This window comes from Archocentrus centrarchus, chromosome 22, assembly GCF_007364275.1.
Source record: "Archocentrus centrarchus isolate MPI-CPG fArcCen1 chromosome 22, fArcCen1, whole genome shotgun sequence".
Classification (NCBI taxonomy): domain Eukaryota; kingdom Metazoa; phylum Chordata; class Actinopteri; order Cichliformes; family Cichlidae; genus Archocentrus; species Archocentrus centrarchus.
The window spans coordinates 12,145,301-12,170,476 of NC_044367.1; the positions used below are offsets into that span (position 1 = coordinate 12,145,301).

At 41.0% G+C, this 25,176-nt stretch overlaps 1 protein-coding gene across 1 annotated transcript in view; it reads right to left on the reverse strand.

Moving 5' to 3' along the window:
- Window positions 1–2,899: 2,899 nt before the first annotated feature.
- The window catches only part of eml1 (EMAP like 1), a 40,265-nt gene continuing 17,988 nt past the window's right edge, over window positions 2,900–25,176 (reverse strand). Inside the window, 23 exon segments of the mRNA XM_030759195.1 lie at window positions 2,900–4,885; window positions 4,973–5,103; window positions 5,196–5,258; window positions 5,261–5,290; window positions 5,870–5,957; window positions 6,257–6,354; window positions 7,343–7,431; window positions 7,590–7,657; window positions 8,299–8,430; window positions 8,853–8,978; window positions 9,447–9,598; window positions 10,052–10,151; window positions 10,288–10,422; window positions 10,607–10,702; window positions 11,354–11,464; window positions 12,128–12,197; window positions 12,780–12,795; window positions 12,798–12,849; window positions 12,851–12,929; window positions 14,058–14,187; window positions 18,539–18,567; window positions 18,776–18,904; window positions 21,983–22,121. Coding sequence (XP_030615055.1) covers window positions 4,760–4,885; window positions 4,973–5,103; window positions 5,196–5,258; window positions 5,261–5,290; window positions 5,870–5,957; window positions 6,257–6,354; window positions 7,343–7,431; window positions 7,590–7,657; window positions 8,299–8,430; window positions 8,853–8,978; window positions 9,447–9,598; window positions 10,052–10,151; window positions 10,288–10,422; window positions 10,607–10,702; window positions 11,354–11,464; window positions 12,128–12,197; window positions 12,780–12,795; window positions 12,798–12,849; window positions 12,851–12,929; window positions 14,058–14,187; window positions 18,539–18,567; window positions 18,776–18,904; window positions 21,983–22,121 — 2,189 coding nt within the window. The 3' untranslated portion in view covers window positions 2,900–4,759.

The window sequence follows — 25,176 nt, forward strand, 5'->3', positions numbered from 1 at the left end:
TGGCAACCACCGGAATAAACACCCTCCTCCTCCTGCCACGGTTATAAACGCCCTCACTTATCCTACACCCCCCTGGTGCCACTCACACCGCCGGTGCATCAATCACATTTAGCCAGCATTTAATTTCACCAGGTGGGCCATATTGCTTATGTAGGGAAATACATGATGCTGTCGTTTCCATGACAACATTAACCTGGCCTGAATCCTGCACTCAATGCACTGGGTGGGTCCGGCGCTGACAAAGAAGGGGGAGAAAGCGAAGAAGTCATTTCAATTATTCGCCATTTAACAATATGACATAAAAGCGAACAGTAAAGGGGGGATATATGGAGATGAGGCCGGGTGGGTGGGCCGCCGGACAGTCAGAAGGCTGCTTCTACAAGCTGAAAAACGCGCAATACAATATGAAAGATGCTACAGTTATTCAGCAAATGATTATTCTTGCGAGGCAATTGTGGAAATGCAGATGTAGCCCCGGAGAGGGCTGAGTGTCGGTGCGCATCTGTCATGACGCGTCAAACAGAGCGCACGGTACGGCGCTGGCCGCGGCTTACCTCATTTTTCTCCTCTTTTATTCAACCGTGGGTGATGGCACTGATGAAGCTGATCAATATGTCCGCTATTATTTCAGTATATACCCTCTTGTGAGGCTTGAAGCAGCCCACCGGCCTCCACCTTGTGTCCTTTACGTGCGTCTGTAGAGATATCACAGGCTGATGTTGAGTCGTGAAACGCTAAGCGACAACCAGAGCGTTTTCTTCCATCCGCTTTGTGCTCCGTTGTCTTTGCTCTCCGCACGCGCTGCTGCTTGTGCTGCGTCTCCTTAAGTCCATGTTCAGCCGGGGCTCGCGCTCGGTAGAAGACGGTGAACGGTGGTCGTCAGCCGCCGCCTCCTTCATGCCATATTTTCTTCCCATTCGGAGTGTTTTGGTGAGGTGGACAGATTTGGGGGAAAATGCTAATACGGCGTGCAAGGGAAGAGGGGGGGGAGGTGGCCGGCTCAATGCTGCCCACCTGCGGCCAAGACGCACACATGCAGACCACTGACGCCCCCCTCCCCCTCCCCAGTACCCCACCCGTCAGATTCCCAGTAGTCATGTCTCTGTCTAGTGCTTGAGATGTATGGAGGACCACAAATGCCCAAACTGAAACTACCTAAAGAATAATCAAACACAAAAAAAAGATTTACATTTTTTTTTGATTTGCTTGTGTAGTTATTTACCTTTAAATGAATCCCCCTCATTTTACAATTAGATTTTCCATTCTAGTTATTTCTTTACCCATTTTTAAATGTATTGACTGATGATTCCTTTTGCATTGTGCACATACTGATTTGTTAGTGATTTGCTTTTTGCATTTCAAATTATCTGTTTTGAGCATTTATGCAGCTACAACACCTTATAAAAGCACTGTATCATTTTCTTTTCACAGCCAACAGCACAAACATGCCAAACAATACTGGAGCTTGGGGATGTAATTGTACTGTTTATCAGATTAAATGAATTAGCATTAAATTCATACATCATTATTATTTTTATTATTATATATTTTTTTAAATGTTGCATTTAATTCCATCTTTGCTTAAATGTTTTTTTGATTTTGGCAATTTTGGTCCTCCACATTCGGGTGTCTAACAGGGTTATTATAGTTAACGAAAACGAACGAAATAACGAAAACTGAAATTGAAAAAACATTGTCGTTAACTGAAATAAATAAAAACTATAATTAAAAGGAAAAAACGATAACTAATTAAAACTGAATTGTGAGTTTACAAAACTAACTAAAACTAACTGAAATTATCGATAAACTGACTTTCATTTACTTGTTTTTTTGGGGGGGTTTTTTAAGCCTTGTGGATTGATATGAAATCATTGTTTCCGCTCTCCGAGTTTAAGCTGGGAGCGCCACAGGACAACTGTGTGAGTGCGCATGTGCGTGCGCTCGCCGCGCTGGTCCGCAAAGTAATGGCTGCGGTCTGCCGAGAAAGCGGCAGAGTCCCGTATGGAGGTTCTTTGAGTACAAACACCTGCACACGACCACAAGGTAATTAACACTCACAATCCAGCTACACAAGCATAAATGCGGACATGAGGTCGGCAACTTCTGTAGCTTGTGTACAGAGGCCGCAAAGACCCTGCAGGTTTAATTAGCGAGCATCTAACCAAGCTAGCTCCAAAACAGAAGCAGCTTCAGGTGGTGAGAACATCAGGATGCAGATGGATTTGACCTTTGACTCCTTCAAAGAGTTTGTTTTGTTTAACACCACATGTAGGCGTTATTAATCTGCTGCACTGATGCTGAAGTTTATTGTGGAGTTTATTGTAGAATTTATTGAGTTTGGGAGTTCATGTTTTTCTTTGTTTCTCCCTGTTGATGTTCATGTGTGTCCTTAATATTACACAAATTTAGCATGTCTTGTGAACAGTTGGTTGTTGACTATATTTCTTTAAACTGTATCTTTTGTCAAGTTTTCATTACACAATAGTCACTTTTGCGCCTTGAATCTTGCACCTGATCAGGTATGAAAATACTAAAACTAATACTGAAACTAACTGAAACTAACTAAAACTAAGCATGAAACCAAAAATAAAAACTAATAAAAACGAGCAAACCTCTCTGAAAACTAATTAAAACTAACTGAATTAGAGAAATAAAAGTAAAAACTAACTAAAACTAAACTATAATGTAAAATCCAAAACTATTATAACCCTGGTGTCTAAAGGCGCTATAAATGCAGTATTCTGCAGTAGATTAAAATACATTTTTGCAACTAAGTGATTTCTATTTCCACTCAACAGTCCCTGCGTAGTTTTGTTAAATGTGTCAATAAAATAAGGACTAACATGTCAAAGAAAGAATTAAACAACAAAGGTAACAGTGCAAAATATAAGACAGAGCGTCACAGGTATTTCATGTTTCGTTTACTTTCAGACAGATTTCAAATGTTCAGTGGTATTTGACCCCAAGTCCCAAGTCTAGAGTGGTAAGACAAAGAAATATTACATTCACTCTGTAGAGTGGCAGCTTAAAATCACTGTTGTTAAAGGGTGTCTGAAAATTTCCTGATAAAACAAAATCAATAAAACAATCAGCTGGGCTTCAGGATTTTAAAACCACCTCATTGTGCCTCATAACAGCAGCAGCTATGTTCACACTAAAATCAGCTAAACCCCAATCCAAGATCACTTTAAAAAAAAAAAACCCAAGAAGTCCCGTTTACTCATGCATGTGTGTAAGTTCGACTTTTCCGTTAACCATAAGGAGTGTGACATGCTACGCATCGTACCACTGACTGGATGGCAGACAGCTTAAAAGCCTGAGAGCAAACGTTGGTTTATGAAAAGCTCTAGTAAGTGCTTAATGTTAATTAGCTTAATAGACCTGCTGTATTATTTTTTAATCAGGCTAGAAGCAGTGCATTATAGAAAGAAAAAAAAAGACCTCAAGAGGTTACAGTTCAGTTAAATATCTTGCCAGTGACTGATGGTGCACAGCTGAGAAGCACATCAGACAGTTACAGTGTAATGGTCTCATTCCTCCCCTTCATAAACTCATGTAGGTACAATAAAATGTGGATTTGAAAGGGCTTCACATCACTGAAAACCTCAGTATATGCTCGATTTGGATTCTCCTCGCACTCCAGGCAAAAGCAGGAGAAACCAAGCAAACCAAATAGTGTAGATTTTACCCACAATTTCCTCAGATCTGTTTCAAGCTTTTTTTTTTTAGCACATTTACCCATCTGAACAGAGATTCATTGCAGGAAAAAAAAAAAAAAATCAACCAAAGGAAATAAAACTGGCAGTGAAGGATTTTACACTTAATCAATAAATAATAGAAAAGGGGTCCTTGGAAGAGCTGGAAGTATAAACATTTGGAATATGCTCAAATAATTCCCAAATAAATTTCTTATTATATTCTCATAGTTTCAAATATTGGGTAAACACCTGTAATCACCAGTACCCTCCTCGCTCCCACATAATAGTCAATGCAAAGGAATTAATAGTGGCTGAACAACAGTTGGATCTAATATTAACCGTTAATGAGACCTCTGAATATTTTAGTGAGATGTTTTTAGGGCCGTCAGAGACTCTTTCTGATATGACAGTGCTGACAAAAAGGGGAAGGGTCTTTTTCACTAGGGCTTTCCTGAGTGTTAAATACAAATAAAAGTTTAACAATTAGAGAAACAAAAAATATCACACTGTACTTTCTTTTGTACACAGTTTTTGTTGCAGTGCTCTTGGATCTCCAGCTCAGTCAGGAGGGGCTCTGAAAGGCAGCAAAACAAACCTCTTCAGTCCATTATCTGTGGCAGGAGTGTGCACTACACGAGAACAGTGAAAGCCAAACTGTAAAAATGCAGTCATCGAGTCAGAGCCTTTGGTTTCGCGTTGATCTGTTTGTTTTGCTGTGTGTCATGTCACTGGGTGCAAGGCTACAGTACGTGAGAAGGAGATTTCTTTTTGTGTGTAGTGTGAGAGACAGAAAAAAAAGGGAAAATAAGAGGACTTTTTTTTTTTGTATTTCAAGCAGACGCACATCAGACCCCTGACAGTTCATCGCAGTTAGGATCTGTGTGCAGATTAGGGAGGAAACCTCAGGTCAAAGTTTCTCTTCAGTCAAACCACTTCAGTTCATTCAGATCCACTTCTGTTTCAGCTTCTGAGTTCATGTACGTTTGGTTTGGTTCAGTTTAGTGCAGTTTGCTTCAGCCACAGCAGCAAGAAGCTGGACAGTATCATTTCTGTCTGCTCGCTCAGACTATCCTCCACTGCATCACGCTCATGTCCTTCCCACCAGTCGACACCAGATAGCTGTCATCATACAGGAAGTTTACATTGGTTACGTGACTGCTGTGGCCACCGTAAACATGGCTGGGAGCCTGGAAAGAAAAGAACGACACAGTATTCGATACACTGAATCACAGAGCTGAATCTCCTCCTTGGCATTACTGTGAGCAGCATCTTACCCTGAACTGCGAGCAGGGGTACGAAAAGAGGTGGACCTTCCCAAAGTCGTCACCTGTAACCAGGAGGCTCTTATCATTGGATCTGCACACGGCGTTGATGTCGGTGCCGTCTGAGCCGTCGGGCCACAGGCCTGGGAAGCAGAGAGCAGCGGAAAACTGTTGAATGGACATTAGAACACAAACACACACAAAAAAGAGGGAGAGCAAAGGAGCTGTCACTTACCAAAGACCTGGAAGCCCAGAGTGCAGGTGTTAGTGGCCCACTCAATATCTCTGGTGGTCTCACACTGACCACCTGTTTACACACTGATGGGATCCCTGAGGAAACAAACAAAGCAAATACACAACAACTTTTAGCATAGCTTAGAATGGGTGCTGTGTTCAGGATGTAGCTACTTCACATGTCACTAGGTTGATTGGTACAATGTATGTGATGAATGTGACCCAGCACCCACCAAACCACTGTGAGGAGCCCAAACACAAAGGGCTGTTCAATTTTGACAGAAAATACTGTGCCCTTATTATACACACTATGAAGCTGGCAGCCAGTTTGACATGTTTTTAATAGGGTTTCAACACCTGATTCACAGCACAAATGAAGTCAGTACAAATCAACTCCAAATAACCGTCACTGAAAAATGAATACTTAATAGGATCTAGCTTACAGAGCAGAAAACTGACAGAGATCGCTCGCGTGCACGTCCAAGTTTTTGCTCTCTGCTTCCTCACAGCTGATTTTGAACACAATTTTGCACATGGCCAGTGCACAGTGAGCAATGAATGCAAGAAAGTGGAAAAAACCATTTTAGGCCTGCGCTCTCGTAAATTTTGTAGCATTTTTAAGCATTATTTCCGTCCCAAAAGAACCCCGAGGATAAATGATTTACAGAGACTTACAGTATAGTATCTCATAGTCGCCTGAATTTGATACCAGGTACTGAGAGTCCACGGACCAGTCCAGATGAGTAATGAAACTGGAGTGACCCTGGGATAGGAAAAGTTAAAAATGAATCTCAGAACACACTGCAACACACTTCATGGTATTTTCAGAATGGAGTCAGCATGGTTACTCAAGAACTATAAATAATCCTAGAAATTTTGACGCATAGACTCAGCAGGGAATGACTCTGGGCGTTGTTATTTATTACTTTCCTGCTTCTCTATAAACACACAATGAGCCTGTGAGGACAGAAATACAGAACTGTGGAGGGAGCGCACCATAAAGGTGGAGCAGAAAGGAACTTAAAATAAAGAATGAGGGGGATTATAAAGACAGGTGCTCACCGAGCACTTCCCCACTCGACTGTACTTCCTCCCATTTTCTGCCACAGCATAGATATAGATGTAGTTGTCGTGGGATCCGATGGCCAGGAAGTTACCATCTAAATAAGATGAGGAAAAGAGGAACATTAGAGGCCATAAAATATAAATAAAAATGTTTCGAAGGGTTGAATAATTAACTAGACAGTACTAGCTGCATATTTGCTTTGTGGAGGGAGGGGACACATCTATTGTTGCAGGTACAGCTGGGACAGTTACAGCAGATGTTTATTACCTATATACAAAACTATGAATCAAGCACCCACACACAGAATATCAGATATTTTAAGTGAAAAAAATCAATCCAATGTCCTGAACACACTGATCTTTAACAGTACCTTTGGTGTAACTGGTCATATATCTTATTATAGGCATCTATTTTTTTTTTTGTTAGTAATTTTACATTTTTGATTTGTGGCTGTCAGCTATGGAGGACTTAAACTGTCAAAAATCAAACATAAGTGACTCAAATGAAAAATAAAGACCCAAGATTGAAATAAACAACATGAAAGCATGGATTCATCCTGCCTTGTATCAATGGTGGTATAATAGTGTGCTGGATACAGCAGCCGATCTTTATTTAAACCTCACAACTGACCATGTCCATCCCTTCATGACCACATGTTGTGATGGCTGCTTCCAGCTCAGATCATCTCAAACTGGCTTCGTGGACATGAACATTGAGTTCACTGCACTCAAATGGCCTCCACAGTCACCAGATCTCTATCCAATAGAGCACCTTTGGGATGTGGTGGTGTCAATATGTTTCCAGCACCCTGTTGAATTTATGCCATGAAGAATTAGGGCAGTTCTGCAGGCAAAGGGAGGCCCACCATAGCGCTAGCTAATAAGGTGCACCTAATAAAGTGGCCAGCAGGCGCATGACTTTATTTTGTTTTGATTTTGGCAGTTTAAGTCCTCTAGAGTCAACAACAAAATCACAATACATACAAGTCTCTGAGTAGTATTCTTAATTTTCCTAACATGAACAGACAAACAGAATATGAGATTAACTCTCAGGGGAAACACCGTCGGCAGTTACCAACATACCTGGCCCATAGCGCATAACCGACAGCTGTTCATTCCCATCTGTGTGCACTGTGACTAAATCCTTGGAGTCTGTGTCCAGTACAAGCCACCTGCAGGATCAATGACAAATGCTCAACAAGGTGCTTTTCCACCAATTTAGTAATAATAATCAAAATCTTATAAATACTTCTTTTAGCTGTAAAGTAAAGGCTGTATCTCTTTACAAAGTGAATAGCCACTCAGTGCTTTTCGACGATGGTGTCTGTACCTGCCCGTCTGGGTTCCTACTGCAACCACGGCTCCAGAAGGATGGAAGCCTGCTGACTGGGCAGCATCCTGAGAGAAAGAGGATATTTAGAGTCCGCCCCTTCGCTCGTTAATGTGTTTTGATTATTGTTACTTCACTTGTATTTTAGACCCTGACTATGCAGATTCATTTGTGTGCAGCTTTAACATTCATCTCCTGGTTTCTCTGCTCACCTTAAATTTAGAATGTGTACATGTGAGCATGGTTTTGTGACCTCTGCTTTTGTAGCTTATAGTTCATAAACACCGAGAACAATGATTTCAGTGATACAGAAGATATATAGTACTGTTAAGCACTTAAAACCTATAGAAATGAACTGATTTAGCAAGGGAGAAGAAATAAATTCAACAGAAACAGAAGATTTTTTTTTTTTCTGAATTCTTAACAAGGTGGTAATTCCTGTGAATACAAAGTACGTATGTGTCATACAATATGTCCAGAGGGACTATTAAATGTGAACAATAGTTCAAATAATCCAAATTCCTATTAAGTATAAATAATAGCAAATAATATAGAACTATATTATGTTGAAAGCTTTGCTATAAATGTGCACTTGCACATTTTTGTTGCTTAATGTCCCGTTTATTCTAATAGACATAAAAATGATCAGCACATGTTTGCTGTGTAATTCCAATGACTGACCCCAGGGGCCAGTGTTGCCTAAACTTACTTCCATGCTCTTGGTCCAGATGAGCTGATGGGAGCTTGAGTCCCACAGGCAGACCTGCCTGTCATACCCACAGGTCAGGAACTGAGTTTTCCAGGGATGTATGGCTAAACCCCACAACTCATCAATGTGACCCTGCAGAGAAGAGATTTTGATTTATTTATTTTCTGGTTTTTTTTTGTTGTTGTTGTTTTTTTACATTTACACCTGGTATATATCAGCACAGATTTTGATCAGTTTCTGTAAAAACAAAGTTAATGAACTGGAAAATCAATTAGCAAACTAATGTTTTGGGTTATGCAAAACATTTGAACCCATCTCGTTTCTAACATAATTAAACACATTTTAATGTATTGGCAGAGCCATCAGTGTTAAAAACACATTAATTTCAGGCATTCTGAATAACTGAAACTGTTGTGTTTGTCTTTAATGTCCTGATTATAATCTGCATGAACTAGAAGCTTACCCCTTTGACTAGTTGTAAATTCTGAAGAAAGGGAAAAAAAACGCTCTTACTGCAGGACTAATGTAGGAATAAACCTGACTGCTGCATGTACCTGTGTAATGGGCACGAACTCTCCATCCAAACTGCCTTGCAAAACAAAGTTCTTTGTGGTCCCGATGAGCACAGTCTCCCCTCTGCCCTCTGCTATGGTCCTGATGGGACCAAACAACTCAGGCACCTGCAGAGAAAATGCAGTGTTCATGTCAGAACCTCTGCAAAAATCAACTAATTTATAATAATAAAAAAAAAAAAAAATCAATGTGGTCTCCTAAAGCCAAGTGAACCATGATTCTCATTGCTATAAATATCCGTGAACCTCTTTGAAAGCCCAAATCCATCTTATCCTTTGTAATATTTATGATATGATGCAGTATTCAGAATGCATAGTCAGCCCCCTCAGGCAGGCATGCAAATGTCCAAGACCTACTTTAAAGAAGGCGCTTGAAATTCAGCTTAACATTTTATTAATACATCTTAACAGCGTGCGCTTCTAGTGGATCATTAAGATGCTATAGAGCTCTGCAGCTAAGCATTAAAAACCCAAGCATTCTGTCAATTTTTAACAGCTTGACTTAATGCACCTCATCTGTAAAATTATGTGTAATTATAAACTTTGCATTTGCCTCGGAGTGTTTTGCTTTCTCACCTCAACCGTTTGTATCTGCTGGTAGCTGCCGTCCCAGGAAATGAGCCGGCGGTCTTTCCCTCCAGACACCAGGGTGCCGTTCCTCATCATGCACAGAGCAAAGATGCTGCCTTCGTGCGCTCCTTGGATGACGTGGCTGATGCGATTAGTGCCTGCCCGACAGAGATGGGATGAGATGGTTCAGTAGAAGAGAGAAGGGCGGAAAGGTCGACTGTGTGAGGAGGGCAGGTTAACTGACAGAGACAGACAGGGTGATCAATGGATAAAACAGATTGTGTGTCTTCTGCACCTTTTTTTTCTCTTTTTTTCATAATATATTTGTACATGAGATACATCTTTGACTCCTGATCTCCTGACTCCACCACCACAGTGACGCATCTTTGAGCTTATGACCACAAAAACCTTCCTAGACAGAATCATCATTTGTTTTTTGTCTCTCTGACGCACACTTCTTCTGCGAGTCAGGTGAAAGCACACAGCACTTTCTATTTCTGACCACACCCCTATTTTCAGCTGTGGTACACTCTTTCTCTGCAGATTCACTCACTGTGTGTATACCCTACAGACAGGATCCTTTTCACAGACAAGCAGGAAACAGTCAGTACCTTTTCCCCACACCAGGATGTTTCCGCTTGAGTCTCCAGTAATAGCATCTCCATTTTCTGCGAAGGTCACACACAACACAAACTTGGGCTTCTCTTGTTTCTGCAGCAAACACAAAAACACAAGTGTTTACTTTTGCTCAGCAACCAAATTTCTATATGTACTCCAGTGATGCAAGAACTCATCACATCACATACCGGCATTTTTGAATATGTGTATATGCTTCCTAAAGTCGTACCTCAAACAGTCCCTGCTTCTTGACCAGCATGTGTTTCTCCAGGTTCCAGAAATAGAGATGGGACTTGCCACACGTCACTACGATGTTGCTGTCTGTCGGGTGAAAGTCCGCAGCAAACACCGACTCGTTGGAGCACTGAGTCGAAACACGAGAAACAAGAATCAAGCTCAGGGGAAACATTGCACACTGAAACATTAGAACACACACACACACACACACACACACACACACACACACACACACACACACACACACACACACACACACACACACTCACACACTCACACCACACACACACACACAATACATGTGCAGATACCTTAACCTCAGCCAGTCTGTCCTCTCTCTGCCAGTCCCACACAGAGAGAACATGGTCATTGGAGTCATCTACAACACAAAGCGTGTTTCCTCCATTCTAATATAAACAAACAAACAAACAAACAAACAAAAACCAGGTCCATGTTATTCACTGACAGTTTGTTTTCTCCTATGGAAGAACTGGAACTGCCAAAAAAAAAAAAAAAGGAAAGGAAAAAAATTAATTGACTGAATAAATAAATTAACATTTCATTAAGTGTAATAAAAAACATATTAAAAATAAATGTAGGCAATGAATAATTTAAAACTAAATTACTGACAGTATTACTTTTTACTAGCAAGCTGAGCGCTTGAGCCCTGTCTGTTGTGAGCCTGGCACTGATAAACCAATAGAGGTGAAGTTACCCTCAGAGCCTGTCTTTGCAGAAGAAACTAGGAATTAATACATTAAGGTTGGTGACCTGTACGGGGTGCACCCTGCCTCTCGCCCTGTGATAGCTGGGATAGCCCCAATATTCATATTCCAGTCCTCCCATAGACTTCATATTCAAATTAAATTAAAAGCAAACTGGTTAAAGGTTAATAAAAGATGACAGAAACTTAAACAAAATATAAACCTACCTATAATCACAATTTATACATCAATTTGTTTCTTTTTATATTACTTTTTGATGCACTTTATGAAATTATTTATTGAGTCACTCATTTATTTTGATTTTCAGAAAGTGTGTCAGAGGGGCTTCCTCACCGACTTGGAGAAAGCCAGGCAGACCAGCGCTCTGTCAAAGAAACCAGCGCCCAGAATATGGAGGGTGTTGAGGCTGACGGAGTCCCACACACGAACGTGAGGAGCCAGCTGCTGCCAGACAAGGATTACACACAACCACGGGCACAACACATCAGTATGATGTGACATACAGCTTGATGAAGCGCCTTTAGTGTGAAAATACACTCACTGGCTACTTTATTAGACATGGTTCAACTGCTCGTCAACGCAAATATCTAATCAGCCAATCGCACGGCAGCAGGTCAGTGCATTTAAAGCATTCAGATGACCTACTGAAGTTCAAACTGAGCATCAGAATGCGAAAGAAAGGTCATTTAAGTGACGTTGAAAGTGGCATGGCTGGTCAGAGTATTCCAGAAACTGCTGATCTGCTGGGATTTTCCCACACAACCATCTCAAGAAACAGGAAATATCCCAGGGGTGGCAGTTCTCTGGGTAAAAAATTAATTGTTGATGCCAGAGGTCAGAGGAGAACAGCAAGCCCCTTGCTTTGAGCTGACAGGAAGGGAACAGAGACTCAAATAACCGCTCGTTATAATCAAGGTCTTACGAAGAGCATCTCTGAATGTACAGCATGTTGAACCTTGAAGCAGTCTCTTAATTAGCAGAACTGTCTGAACCCTTTTAGTAAATATGTTTCTTAAAGAAAACAGCAAATCCATTACTCCTGTACACAATAAATCAAAAAATGCTGAAAAGTAACCTGATTAAACATGAATGGGAAATCTCACTTACTTTCCCATCTGAGGAGGTGCCCGCCACCTGCCCAGTTGCTATGGTGATTTTATCAGGGTGGACAGCCAGGCTGGTGAAGAGAAAGATGTGAAAAACAGACATGAAAACAGCCTTTTTGACATCAAAGCACCATTTGAATAAAGATGAGCAATGTGCTCCCAGGACATGAAAGACTGCTTCTGGTGAGTGAGCTTTTTAAAAATATAAATGTGATATTCAGTGTAGCTACCACACGCTGTCCGTGTCAAACTGTGCAGGGAAATTAAACACATTAAGATGAATTCCTTCGGGGGTTTAGCAGTGCAGCAGCACTCGCAGGAAGTTCAAACACTTTGTCTTAAAAGGAGCAAGAGTTGTCTGTGATTCGTCGTTTGATCTGTAATCTAAACTGGTGATTAATAAGCTGAACTTTATTAACCTCAGTGTGTGATAACATAATTATGGAACTGACTGCTCAAGGTTACTCTCACTGCACTAACGCTTGTGCCCAAATGCATACATGCAACACTTGAGCGCACCTGTAACTTCACCTGTTGTATTTACGTGAGTCATTCGTTTGTGTATTTGTCAGGAACAGGAGATACAAAAGGGGGAAGGAGATATGGTAAGAGGGGGGATGAAAGATGCAATCTGGGCTGCTCGCGTCTCTTACCATTTGATGTCATCGTGTGCCCAGTGTAGTGTCTCTGCAGCCGCTCGTCCACGTTGAACAGGACGACCAGGCGAGGCAATGAAATACACCGTTTCTCCAGTGGGGAGCAAGTAAAGGTTGGAGCGACAGTCTCGACCGCGATAACCGTAGCTGAACAGGAAAACGGTCAAGGAATAGAAGTAAAGCAGAACCCAAATGGATGACACATTTTGCACTGTTTTCCAGTATTTTAATGACCAAGCAATTCATCACAAACAGATTAAAAGGGTCTATGCTTACACTTGTATAGCAGTTAGAAAAAGGTGAGATAAATATAAAGTGTGTCTATCAAAATTAAGATCAGGAAGAGCAAAATGATGGATTTGACATGATACTCTGCAGCCCATCATTTTATCCACTGACTGAGATTCTCTAGCCTTTCTTCTGATTGGCTGCCCCTCACAAACAGAAGGTTTAAACAACAGGTGGGAGGGGCTTCTATGCTCAACCAGAGCTGAGTGACTGAGATGACCATAATGTCTCTTTGATATCATACAGATCCAAGAAAAAAACTGTCTGAAGCCAACTGTTCAGAGCTTTTGGCTCACATGGATTATGTGTACATATGCTGCCCTATTAATAATAATATTATATTTATAGTTTCACTGTGTTTAGTTTGGGCATTCACTGCAACAGAAAATAAGCAAAAGCAAAATAGGTCAACTTTAAAAATCAACAGATTCATATACAAAATATGGAACCCACATTTCTATTTCTGTCTGTTTGTTTGTGCTTTCCTTCTCAGATTTTATCTATTTCTTTTTGCCTTTGGGTTTCTGATAGCCCTAACAACTGACTACATTCACTCAAACAAAAGCAGCAAAGAAATAAAACCACAGTGACACAAAGTAAAAATAAAACAGCACAAGAGGAGCTGCTGACTGGCCGTGCCTTAGCCTGCCAGCTGTGTGCAGGTTATTACTGACTCCAGGCTGCAGAGCGATGAGCTCGGCTCCGACAGCGGCAGCACAACACGGTGAAAATGAACATCTGAACAGATCTACTCTGACAAGCCGGGAAAGCAAAAGACACGCTCGTACCTTCCCCTCTCAACTCCCACAACTACATCACAATGTGGATTTCCTAAGATGATTACTTTTAGAAAGTTTCCAAATCAGAAGTTGGATTACATTTGAACTTTTTCCTGTGCAAAACATGTCAGGATGCTACAACACAAGCTAAGCCCTCCCCTCTACTTGCTTTTTTTTGGGGGGGGGGCAAGCTGCAGTTAAAGGATACACCCAGTCCAGCTTGAGTTTGTTGCTGGGTAGCTCTGCTCTAGCCTCCAGGCAGTAGCTGTCCACTTGGTCTTTGGGCATGTACATGGTGACGGGGCGACCTTTCAAATACATTTTCACATAACCTTCCTCTAGAAAAGGCAACAAAAATAGTCGGTGAGATGATGCAGATATGCACAAATACAAATATGAATCACAGGTGGAATTAAGTCAGTTTTATAGTGTCACTTTTTTAAGATATGGAAAAACTGAAGCACACACAGTACTGACACTTAATCAAACTGTTATGATGTGAATGACAAGGGTGATTATAATGAATGTAAGACAAGATTAGAGGATAATGAAGTGATGTGAGATTATATGATAAAAAAAAAAAATCAAAGTAAAAAAAAAATGACAGAGCTTGCGAACACAACAGCTTTTTAACTGACTTTTATTGGCCATTTCAAAGTTTTCACAACAAGCAACACAAAATAAACTGCAAATACCTTGTTAAAACTTTCACAACTCATCAATATTCAGCTCACAGCAGAGATTAATCAACATGAAATGCAGACACAAGCAGAGCAACAGAAATGTTACTAAAAAAAAAAGAAACAGATCCAAGCTTAGAAAAGGAAACTGAGAAATCCTCTTCATTTAAAAACACGCTAACACGGCAAAATAAACCATGCAGAAAACATCAAGGAAATCAAAATAAACAAAATAATATTAATAATCATGTTAACAGATTCTCATTAGAAAGGTCGACTAATTACTCAAATTAATGGCTTTATAGGTAAACCTGGGAATGATTTTTATATTACTTTTGCTGCTCGTCTTTGGTGTGACGGGACACGTGGTGTCCTTGTGTTGTTTTTAAAAGGGAAAGATCTGATTTAAAACCATAAATCTGCCTTCATTATTTCAGCTTGATAATTGAGAATATACAGTCATCTCTACATATGCTTGCTTATGCCCAGTGAGCTAGTAACAAATCTGAAAGTACTGGCTGGGGGATTTGATAGGGCTACGGTAGCTGGGTGTATCAAGGGGAGAGTAGGATGACAGGCTCCCTGACTTCCTCAACTGGATGCTAAAATTCGGGGTCTTTCTGGCTGTTGAAACCTTAACGGCGCTGCCTTTTTGGCCATGCTGGCCTTGCTGATTTCTGAGGTTTGTTGTGTGTTGGTGGCGGATCGAGCTGCCACAGCTGAAGCTGCAGGGATGCTGATGTTCCCAGTCAATTTTGCAGAGCGGCTGAGGTAAATCTGTACTGTGACTATAACGTAGATAAGGAAAAAGAGCCGAGGAGTTGTTGATGGAGAGGGGTAACAGAGGTTGTCAGGGCCGGATAGATGAAGAGGGCAAAATGGGGACAGGCAGGATCAAGAAATGCAAGTTAGACACATGTACTGGCTCTTTTTTTAATTTGTATTTTTGCATCACATTAACTATAAGAATTATGAAACTGACAGGACACAAGGAAACTAGGGAAATGATTCCCAAAATAAGCCACCAGCATGTTGCTTCATTGAACACTGGAATAGATTTGCATATTTCTTGGAGTAATTGAATAAAATTTATTAATTATTATTATTGTTTTTTGTCCATTTCATGTGAGATCCCCCCTCAGTAGTTCCAAACCTAGGGTGGAGGCCTATGCATAGACTGTATATAAATGATGGATGTAGCCACCATCTACATCATCTATTTTACTCTAAATGGAGATCATGATTCCAAAATGAGCACCCTGTTGTACTGAAGAACACCTGAAACTGGTCAGTGAGACCTCAAAACAGTTCATGGAAGCATTTGCAGAGGTCCCAAATCCAGTGAGCAGTCACCACATGTTCAAACTTAATAAAATAAAAAGATTTAGGTGGTAAACATCTCCTTTTTGTGTTAACTGCTGAAAACACACAAATGTATCCAGTCTGTGACAAGAGATTTTACACCACACACACACACACACACACACACACACACACACCACACACACACACACACACACACACACAACACACACACACACACACACAAAAATCACCAGCCTGAAATGTTGGGACCAGATGCTTTCAGTGACAAAATGCTCACATCATCTCGCTGTTTGTTTTAAAGATTACATTTTCCTGTAATGAGGCTGGGCAAACAGCAAAATATCTATAAAGAAGTGGGCTTGGCTTTCACTTTAGCCAGCACTGTGTAAACACTCATCTGAAGGGGACAACACAAAAACAGAGACATTCTTCAGGCTGTGTGAAGAAACCACAAGCTGAAAAATCAAACAGACTTCAATGGGAACTACCCCAAAAAAACAGATCCTCAGTGTGTTTGTAATGCAAATATTCACTCTGAGGGCAGGGAGATGATAAGCAGTGGCAAATCTACTTGCTCTGAACTGAAGCGAGGAATCTGAGAACAGAGGATTTAAAGAGTTCGCGGAAAAACTCAAAGCGACTGCGAGGCAGCAAGTGTCAGAAATCTTTGTGTTGTTACTATGGTGACAGAGACTAAATGCCTGTGAGCGAAAGAGAGGCTGTGAGCAAACAGGCACAACTGTGGTAAGGCAGCAGCTTCGCAAGTAAACCGCAAACACTGCAATCCCACTCCGATGCAGCACTCGGTGGAGGTTAGGCGGGACTCTGTGCACGTTTCTGTGTTAATTAATCTAGTCTCAAAAACAATTAAAGGGAAGGCAGCTTTCACACACATTTTGTCAACCCACTCCTGCCCCCATCTGGACAGCTTTCTGCTCACTGCGAGGTAAAAGTTTTAGAAATTTAAAAACTGAGGTGGAGAAATCAGGGGCATAAGTTGAAATTTCAGATTAACACTCCTCATTTTATCCTGAGGAATAAAACGGCTTTTGCAGCTAAGAGCAAAAGTGACATGTTCAGAGATCAGAATGAATTCTCCGCAGTGTCCAGAGAGCTGTGGAGACCAAGGGGAGGGGGGGGGGGGGGTGCATTAGGGGGAAGGGGGTGATTGGCCTACCTTTGCAGTGGGTCACACGTCGCATTCCTTGTAAAGGTCACAGAGAGACACACAAGCACCAGGTGAGGCGTGGCATCGCTTCCTCACTTCCTGGTCTGTCCTAATATGAGTGAACTTCCTGTTTACTGGTTTTAATGAACAGCAGCTTCTCTCCGTAATGCTCTTAACAAATCAGCCTCATTCCAAATGACCAAAAATAATCAATGCTGGTTTTCTGGTGCTCCACCCTCTTCTCCTACATTCTTAGTGAATAATTACATTTGCCCCCCCCCAACCTTTTAATCCTTGTTTAGACAAAAACAAAGGAAAACTGTTCATGTACTGAAGGCAAGCACAAGACAAAAGTTACGACTGCATCATCTCTCACATTGGTTTATTGTCACATGGTTATGGTTATGTCTATGAAACAGTCCATGATCAATTCCCACATCAAGCAGCAGCAGCCTCAGCTCATCAGGGCAGTCACATGATATAACTGAGATGTATTACTGACTGCATCATTCAATCATTTCTGCTTAGTAATTAAACAGTTACAATAGGTGAATACAAAGACATTGCCCTCTCTTTTTTTTGTGGATCATATTTGTGACCTCAAAATAAAAAATATTTAAGGCAATTCGTGAGATGAGGTGGGTCGGTAAGCTGCGCACTGGTTTTATCTTTTCGTAACAGACAGAAATCTGTTGAAGCTTTGACTCTTTCTGTACCTCGAGCTGAACAAATATGGAACACAGCAGTTCAATTTTGACAGAAATCAATAGCATGCTGGATATGGAAATACTGATCAATACTCATCTAATTTTATATTCAGCACATTGTCTTGCTACAATGAGCATTTCGATCAAAGAATACACCGTGTAAGACTTGGTTCACTTGTGAGATGCATGGTCCCAAAAAGATTATAAACATCTGAAGGTTTATTTTGTTGGCATTTTTTTTTTTTTTCCAGGAGTTAATTTATTTGAAAAAACTTCCGCAGGCTTACCGTTGATATATTTATGCATCCCAAATCTCTTCAACAAAAGCAGTGGAAATTTATCACCTCATTGGAAAATATTAGGATCTACCATTAACTCAGTCTAGATGATAAACTGTTAAGTGGTCTAACCAAAAGTTCAGTTTAACATAAGCAGAAAGAGCTTATTAAAAATTAAAGGCAAATGAAAATGTGAAGGTGAGGATGTAGTGATGGATGAAGTGGGCTTGTTACTTGTGAGGGAGTAAATGATGAGGAAAATGAACATGGAGTTAAGACAAAGCATTGTGTGGCAGCCATCAGTGGTCATCTGCGTACAGAAAACAGTTCAAGGCACCGCTTATACTGCTTCCCTTTGGAACAAACAAAAAGGTAAATAAATAATTCAATATTTTAACAGGATTTCTAAAAATGCGTTGACCTCCGACTGACACAGAGAACCACTGAGCATCTTTTATGTAACAGGTTGGACCAAAGCATGAAAACTCAAAGCCATCAGGCCACACGGCCATAAAGGAGCCTCTTCTTACCTGCATTGAACACTGGGTCCCTCTGTTTGCTGCAAAGTAAATGAGTAAACAGACAGCTGTCAATCAGTACCCCTACTGTGGGTAAACCATTTTTAACTCAAAGGTGCCTTATTAGGAAAGCTGTTTACAAGATGAGAAAAATCGAAACACAAACAGCCTCGTACACCATCTTTGGCAGAAAGTGTCGGTGTGCAGCACTAAAGAGAGAAAACTGATTCACCATTGGGTCTGCGTTACCTGTCACTTCTTTTGCCGCTGGAGTTGCTGCCGGTGGATCCGGCTCGAGTTCGGTTACCCTTGGAGTCGCCCGAATCTTTTCGAGTGAGAGTCCCCATTTGTTCATTAGAATTGGCTCTCCTCACAGTGCTGCGATTCAAAGGAAGGAGGACAAAACACAGAGAGAGAAAGAGGTGAGAGAATCACAAGAAATAGGTCACAAAATTACCTGATGCTGGTTTTCTTAAAAGACCACCTGCTAAAGTTTTCATCCAGACGTATACATTTATTCATTAATCAGCTCAGATGTGTCCCTGTCTGACCTACAGAGACAACTGGGTACTCAGGGCAAGTAGGGCAAAGCTGGCAGACTCCTAAATACTAAGTAATACAGATTAATTTAATTCTGGATTAATTTATTACATAAAGAAATCCTCAGTTGCTGTTGTTGTTGCATTTAACAACTAGAATAGCTTTATCCCTACTAATCTACTAATCAGAAGGTCTGTGGTTCAGTACTCCAATATGCATGTCAAAATATCCTTGGGCAAAATACTGACGCATACTGATGCATCCATCAGTGTGAGTGTGTGAATGTTAGGTTAAAAGTCCGTAGGCTCAGAAAAAAACAGCACTTGTATGAATGTGTGAATGAGGCTTGTAGTAAGAAAGCTTTAAGAGCTCAAAGTAAGTAAAAAATAACTCTATTCAAACGGTCTAATGCCCTAAGTAGAGAAAACAATAACACACAAGTAAAAGCAAATGGGACAAATCTCTTGCCAAGTGGGGCTGACTGCTTGTGGGCCCAGTGAAATTTCCTGGGTTCTTGATAAGTACTGTTACTGTTTGCTTGCATGTAATGAGCAAAGTTGTTTTAGAGGATTATTAAAGTTGAAAGCTCAAACCTTTTGGAGCCATGCACCCCTTTCAGGGGAGGACATCTTCCAGGGACACCTTTATAATTGTTTACTTGCCCAAACCATCTCAATTCAGCTAGCGAGCCAAACTATGGAACAACAGAAGTGGTTTGCGACTACGGTTTGCACCTTGAGAGAAATCGATCCTTTTATGATAAAGTGACATGATGTTTCAGAACTACAGAGTTTCTATAATCCCAGATATACCACAGGAGGGAGCAGCAGACACACAAGTCCTAATTTTATTTGGTAAATGAGCTGTGTGATGTGTATATACACATACTTTTTAATGACACAGCACATTTTGTGTTTTATAAGATATATTTTAAGGCCCGTAACTATAAGTTGTTGACCTGTGTGAAAATGTAAAACTGTAGGTCTATAAAATTGCATCAACACAAGGCAGAGTCTGTGCCAACATTTTCCCACTCATAATTTCCTCACATTAAAACAAAAAAACTAAAACACAAAAATTGTACAGAACCACACGGTGCTGTTTCCTGACTCTTTTACTCTGTTTACTCCTCTGTGATTCTAATAACCCCAGCATCTGTACAGACCTGCGTAAATCTGCATATTGTTGGTGCCGGCAGCTTGCCAATTCACAACAATAAAAAAGCTCCATCAGCAATCCAATGGCCAGTAGGCCGAGTCACCTAATCCACCCTATGGGAGAAAAGTCTATTCAAATCCTAAAACTGGCCGGTGGCTGTTATCCCTTCTGGAGGGCCTGTGTGTGCTTGTTCATTAAAGAACAGAACAGGATGGAAAGAAGAGCGAGAGAAAGAGAGAAACGGTTGTTTGCTGTGTTATCCCATGAGGAATCACAGTAATTGGGCCACAGGGCTTTGAAGGCTGCTCTGTGTACACCAGCGCTGATGGGATTGTGATCAGTCTGCAGTTTAAGTAATCCAGCACAGGGACAGCAAATACACACACACACACGCACACACACACACACTGCACCAAATATTAAAAAAACAAAACAAAACAAAACAAAAAAAACCCAGAAAAACATATGATGAATGTTACTGATTGAGGTTAAAAAAAAAAAAAAAAAAAAAAAAAAGAGTGGGTTTAAATCTGAAGATCAAGTTAGGTGTGTGATAGATCGGTTTTGCAGCGATGAGGTTATGCAGAAATCTGCAACATACTGTAATTTGGTGATGCTCTCACCTGAGGGGCAGATAGAGAATTCTGGAGCAACGAGACAGGGAGGACAAACTGGACAGAGTGGCAGGACATCACAATGTAGGTGAACAAGACATAAACAGATGCAACAGAGACAGGCAATGCAAGACAGGAAAAGATGGGAAGGACCGAAAACAATACAGGAGACTAACAGAGGCGATAACTGATGAGGAATAACTGTATCTTGGAATAGAACTAAAAACCTCCAATATTAAATGAACTTTATGCTGCGTGAGATTTTCAGTTACTGTCAGAATCTCCCCAAAAATTAGCGAATTAGCCCTCAGTCAGAACAGTCAGCTCCTTACACTGTTTCCATCTTTAGTCTGACATTGCTTCCACCCTAACAGATTTCTGACAAGGAAAATATATCAGAGAAAATATAAGAAAATAAACCCTCACTTCCCTTCATTAAGATGAAAATGCTTGTTTCTACGCCCCTTTTGAGTTTCCTCAGGGAGAGAGAGAGTCAGGAACATTAAAAGCCTCTTCTGTCTCTTTACTGGAAAACATCCCCGAAACTCAAATTTAGCAACGACCCCAAAGCAGAGCTAACATCTGCTTGGACTGGAGCAGGTCCCCGCTGTGTGCCGAGCTTCATCTGATTGAGTTAATGTCATCCAGAGAAAAGGCTATTGTTATGCTGGCAGGCAAGATTGATAACCTGCGCTCCACATGCATGTATAAACCCACGGACACACAGAAACAGAGAGGCAGATGATGAAAATGCTGACTCTCTGTTTATCAGGCCTGTTAAATGTCAGTGAGATGTGAAAATACATGACTGAAATGATCTGGTGTGGAGCAGGCACATGAGTAAAGAAATGTCAAGACAAATAAAATGTCTGGAGTGAAGAAGAATATATATAAGATCTCATAAACTGGCTAAGTGGCCTACATATTTCCAACAGTTTTAATGAGGTTTGGGCTTTTGAAGAAAAGCACCACGAAATCTTCTGAGTTGGACACCTTCAAGTTGCTCTTATTTGCAACAAAGCAAAAGGTCCCCAAAAATGCCAAACAGCCCCTTTAAAGTCAACACAGAGCGACAGACAACGAGCGAACAGTCAAGTAGAAGGTGACACTCAGATACATTCACAGTCACATTTGGTTTCCTTACGTCTTGCTGGCTGGTGTGCTGGTGTCCTTCCTGGATCCAGATCCAGATGGGGACGGCAGAGTCCCGCTGCCTTTCTTTGGTAGGATGGTCCCGTTGTTTACTGTGGGCCGTAACGGCAGGGTGGCAATCATTGGCCTGGCTGGTAGAAAAAGGATGACAAGACGTGTTCAGTAAGAAGGCTCACATTGAACTAGTATCAGGAACGGCTGCTGTAGCGTCTTTAAAGTGATGCTATATCAATTTCTATAATCTTGCACTCTCTCTCGCCTTTGTTATTTATTTACATGTGTTAATTTAATTTGCAGCCACCAAACAATTGGACACAGAATTCTTGATTTAAATGAGTTAACTTTGCTTTCAGCCGTACACGCTTCACATGGAGTTTACACATTCATACTACTGTGGCTGTTGGGACGGGAGGCTTCCTGCTGGAGGAAAAGGGGCTGAGGATTGTTAAGTCCTGAAAGCATTAAACCAAAGCATGCGCTGCCATGTCATGGATTTACGTGAATATTTCTTCATGTTTGTGTAAAAAGGTTTAATCTGCTGAGACGACAAAAAGCTGAAAATTACACTGAAATGCTCCTTTGGTTGTACTCTTTTCTCTTTCTTTCTGTGTGGTACGAATTGTGGATAAATGAAATGTACAGTACCTAGGGCGGCCTACTGGCCACACTTTAGGATTCCCGGCTATAGAGGATAAGCTTATGGAGATATCTGTATCAGTCAGTATTAGTATAGTATTCACTCACTGGCTGCTTCATATCTAATCAAATGCTAGCAGCTCAATGCATTTATGAGTGTAGGCATGGTCAGGAGAACCTGCTGAAGTTCAGAATGGGGAAGAAGGTGATTTAAGTGACTCTGAAGGTGGCATGGTTGTTGGCGCCAAATAGGCTAATCTACTGGGATTTTCATCACAATCATCTATAGGATTTACAGAGAATGGCCTGAAAATGAGAAAATATGCAGTGAGCAGCAGGTCTCTGAGTGAAAATGCCTTGCTGATGCCAGAGGTCGAAGGAGAATTGACCAGACTGCTCTGAGCTTATAGAAGACAGTAATTCAAATAACCACTTATTACAACCAAAGCATGTGCAAGAGCATCTCTGACTGTACAAAATGCTGAACCTTGAAGCAGATGGACTACAGCAGCAGAAGACCACACTGGATGGCACTCCTCTCAGCTGAAAATGGGAAACTGAGGCTTCAATTCAAATGGGCTGACCAAAATTGGACAAAAGATAATCAGAAAAATGTTGGCTGGTCTCATGAGTCTTGATTTCTGCAGTTACATTTGGATATTACTGGTTTCTTGAACATGACAGTGAGCTCACTGTACTCAAATGGGCTCCACAGTCACCAAATCTCAATCCAATAGAGCACCTTTGGGATGTGGTGGAACAGGAGATTCATACCATGGATGCACAGGCGACAAATCTGAAGCAAGTGTGTGATGCTATCATGTCAATATGTACCAAAATCTCACAGGAATGTTTCCAGCATCTTGTTGAATCTATGCCATAAAGAATGAAGGCAGTTCTCAAGGCAAAAAGTGGTATAACCAAGGTGTAATTAACAAATTGGTTAGAGAGAGAAATAATTGCACAGCGTTTTATATCATCAGGATAAAAGTAAAGACAGCAGATAAGATTATTATAGAAATATGAGTATGTGTGTGTGTATATATATATATATATATATATATATATATATATATATACATACATATCACACACACACACACACACATATATACAGATGGTATGCATTTGGTTTGTAGAAGATGGAGTGGCACACGTGCGCGCGCGCGCACACACACACACACACACCACACACAACACACCACACACACACACACACACACACACACACACACACACACACACACCATCAGTCAAGCATAGACTAACAAATCCAAGCTGCAGCTTTATCTGCAGTGATAAATATTTAATAGACACTGCTTCATCCAGCAGAGACGCACATTCATACTCAGCCTTGTGGCACACACTTCCTCTGTTATCTTTCATGTAGTAATTACGCAGCAGGAGCAAGCTGAGGTTGTAATTTTGTTAGCATGTTAAAGAATATAAATGTGTGTGTTCCTGTCCGTCCACGATTGTCTACATGCAGTCAGCACGATTGGGGTAAGCTTTCTGAAGGAGATCATTGTGCTTCAGTCTAGGGAAAGCAAATTGCTGGTGGGGAACAATGAGACAGAGCAGCTCTGAGTCCAGGTCATCCTCCAGTTACCAAATCAAACTGAAACTCCATCCGTCCACGCTCACTCCTGAGAATGGAACTGGCAGCAGCTAAGAATCCTAATCTGTTTATCCTTCATCACTCTAAAGCACATGTGAGGACTTAAAAACACATGAAGTGCAGCTGATTTCACATGCAGGCTTCTTCAGCCTGCATGTGAAAAAAGTTTACACATTTCCACTGGAAATCAATACATGCAGTATTATTAATAAATAAAAATGTAAACAGTCTCTGGGGGGCTCAGGTTTGTATGTTTGGTAAGTGAAGTGCATGCAGCAGCTGAGGCACCAGGTAGAGAAAGCATCAGAGAGAGACACTTTTAAGGTTTAGTTATTATGCCTTTGACTTATGATAAAACCATTCGTGAAGGTGAATCACATTTTGGACTAGTAGAAATAAACTGCAACTGTGTCAGGGAGGCGTTGATTAAGTCTACACCATAATGGAATAGGTGCTTTCTCATTCAATTCTTTACAGAGAAACAGATGTGAAAATCAATACGGTCTCATGTCTCCCTGTTCAGTGGGAAGCTACAGCCAGCAGCTAGTGAGCTTACCAGAAAGACAGGGAACAAAGGGGGACGCTAGGCTGGCTCTTAACAAACAAAACCTCATAAAACTGTTTTTGTGCTGACACAAATTCCTCTGCTTTGTAAAAAAAAAAAGATCTGTATAAATGTCTTCAAACTGGGATCACAGTGCAGTGTGCAGTACTGAATGTAACCGTGCATTTCCTGGTGAAACACTACACCATAATACTAGCAGGGCAGGCAGTGGCTGAAATGTGCTTGTTTGGACACACAATACCAGGTCCAGTTAGTGCAGTCAGGCTACACAGTGAGCCTACCTGGCTTCCCAACATTGCTGTCTGCTGAGGGAGATTTTCTCATCATAGCAGGGTCTATACATGTAAGGCAAAAGCATTTAAAAAGA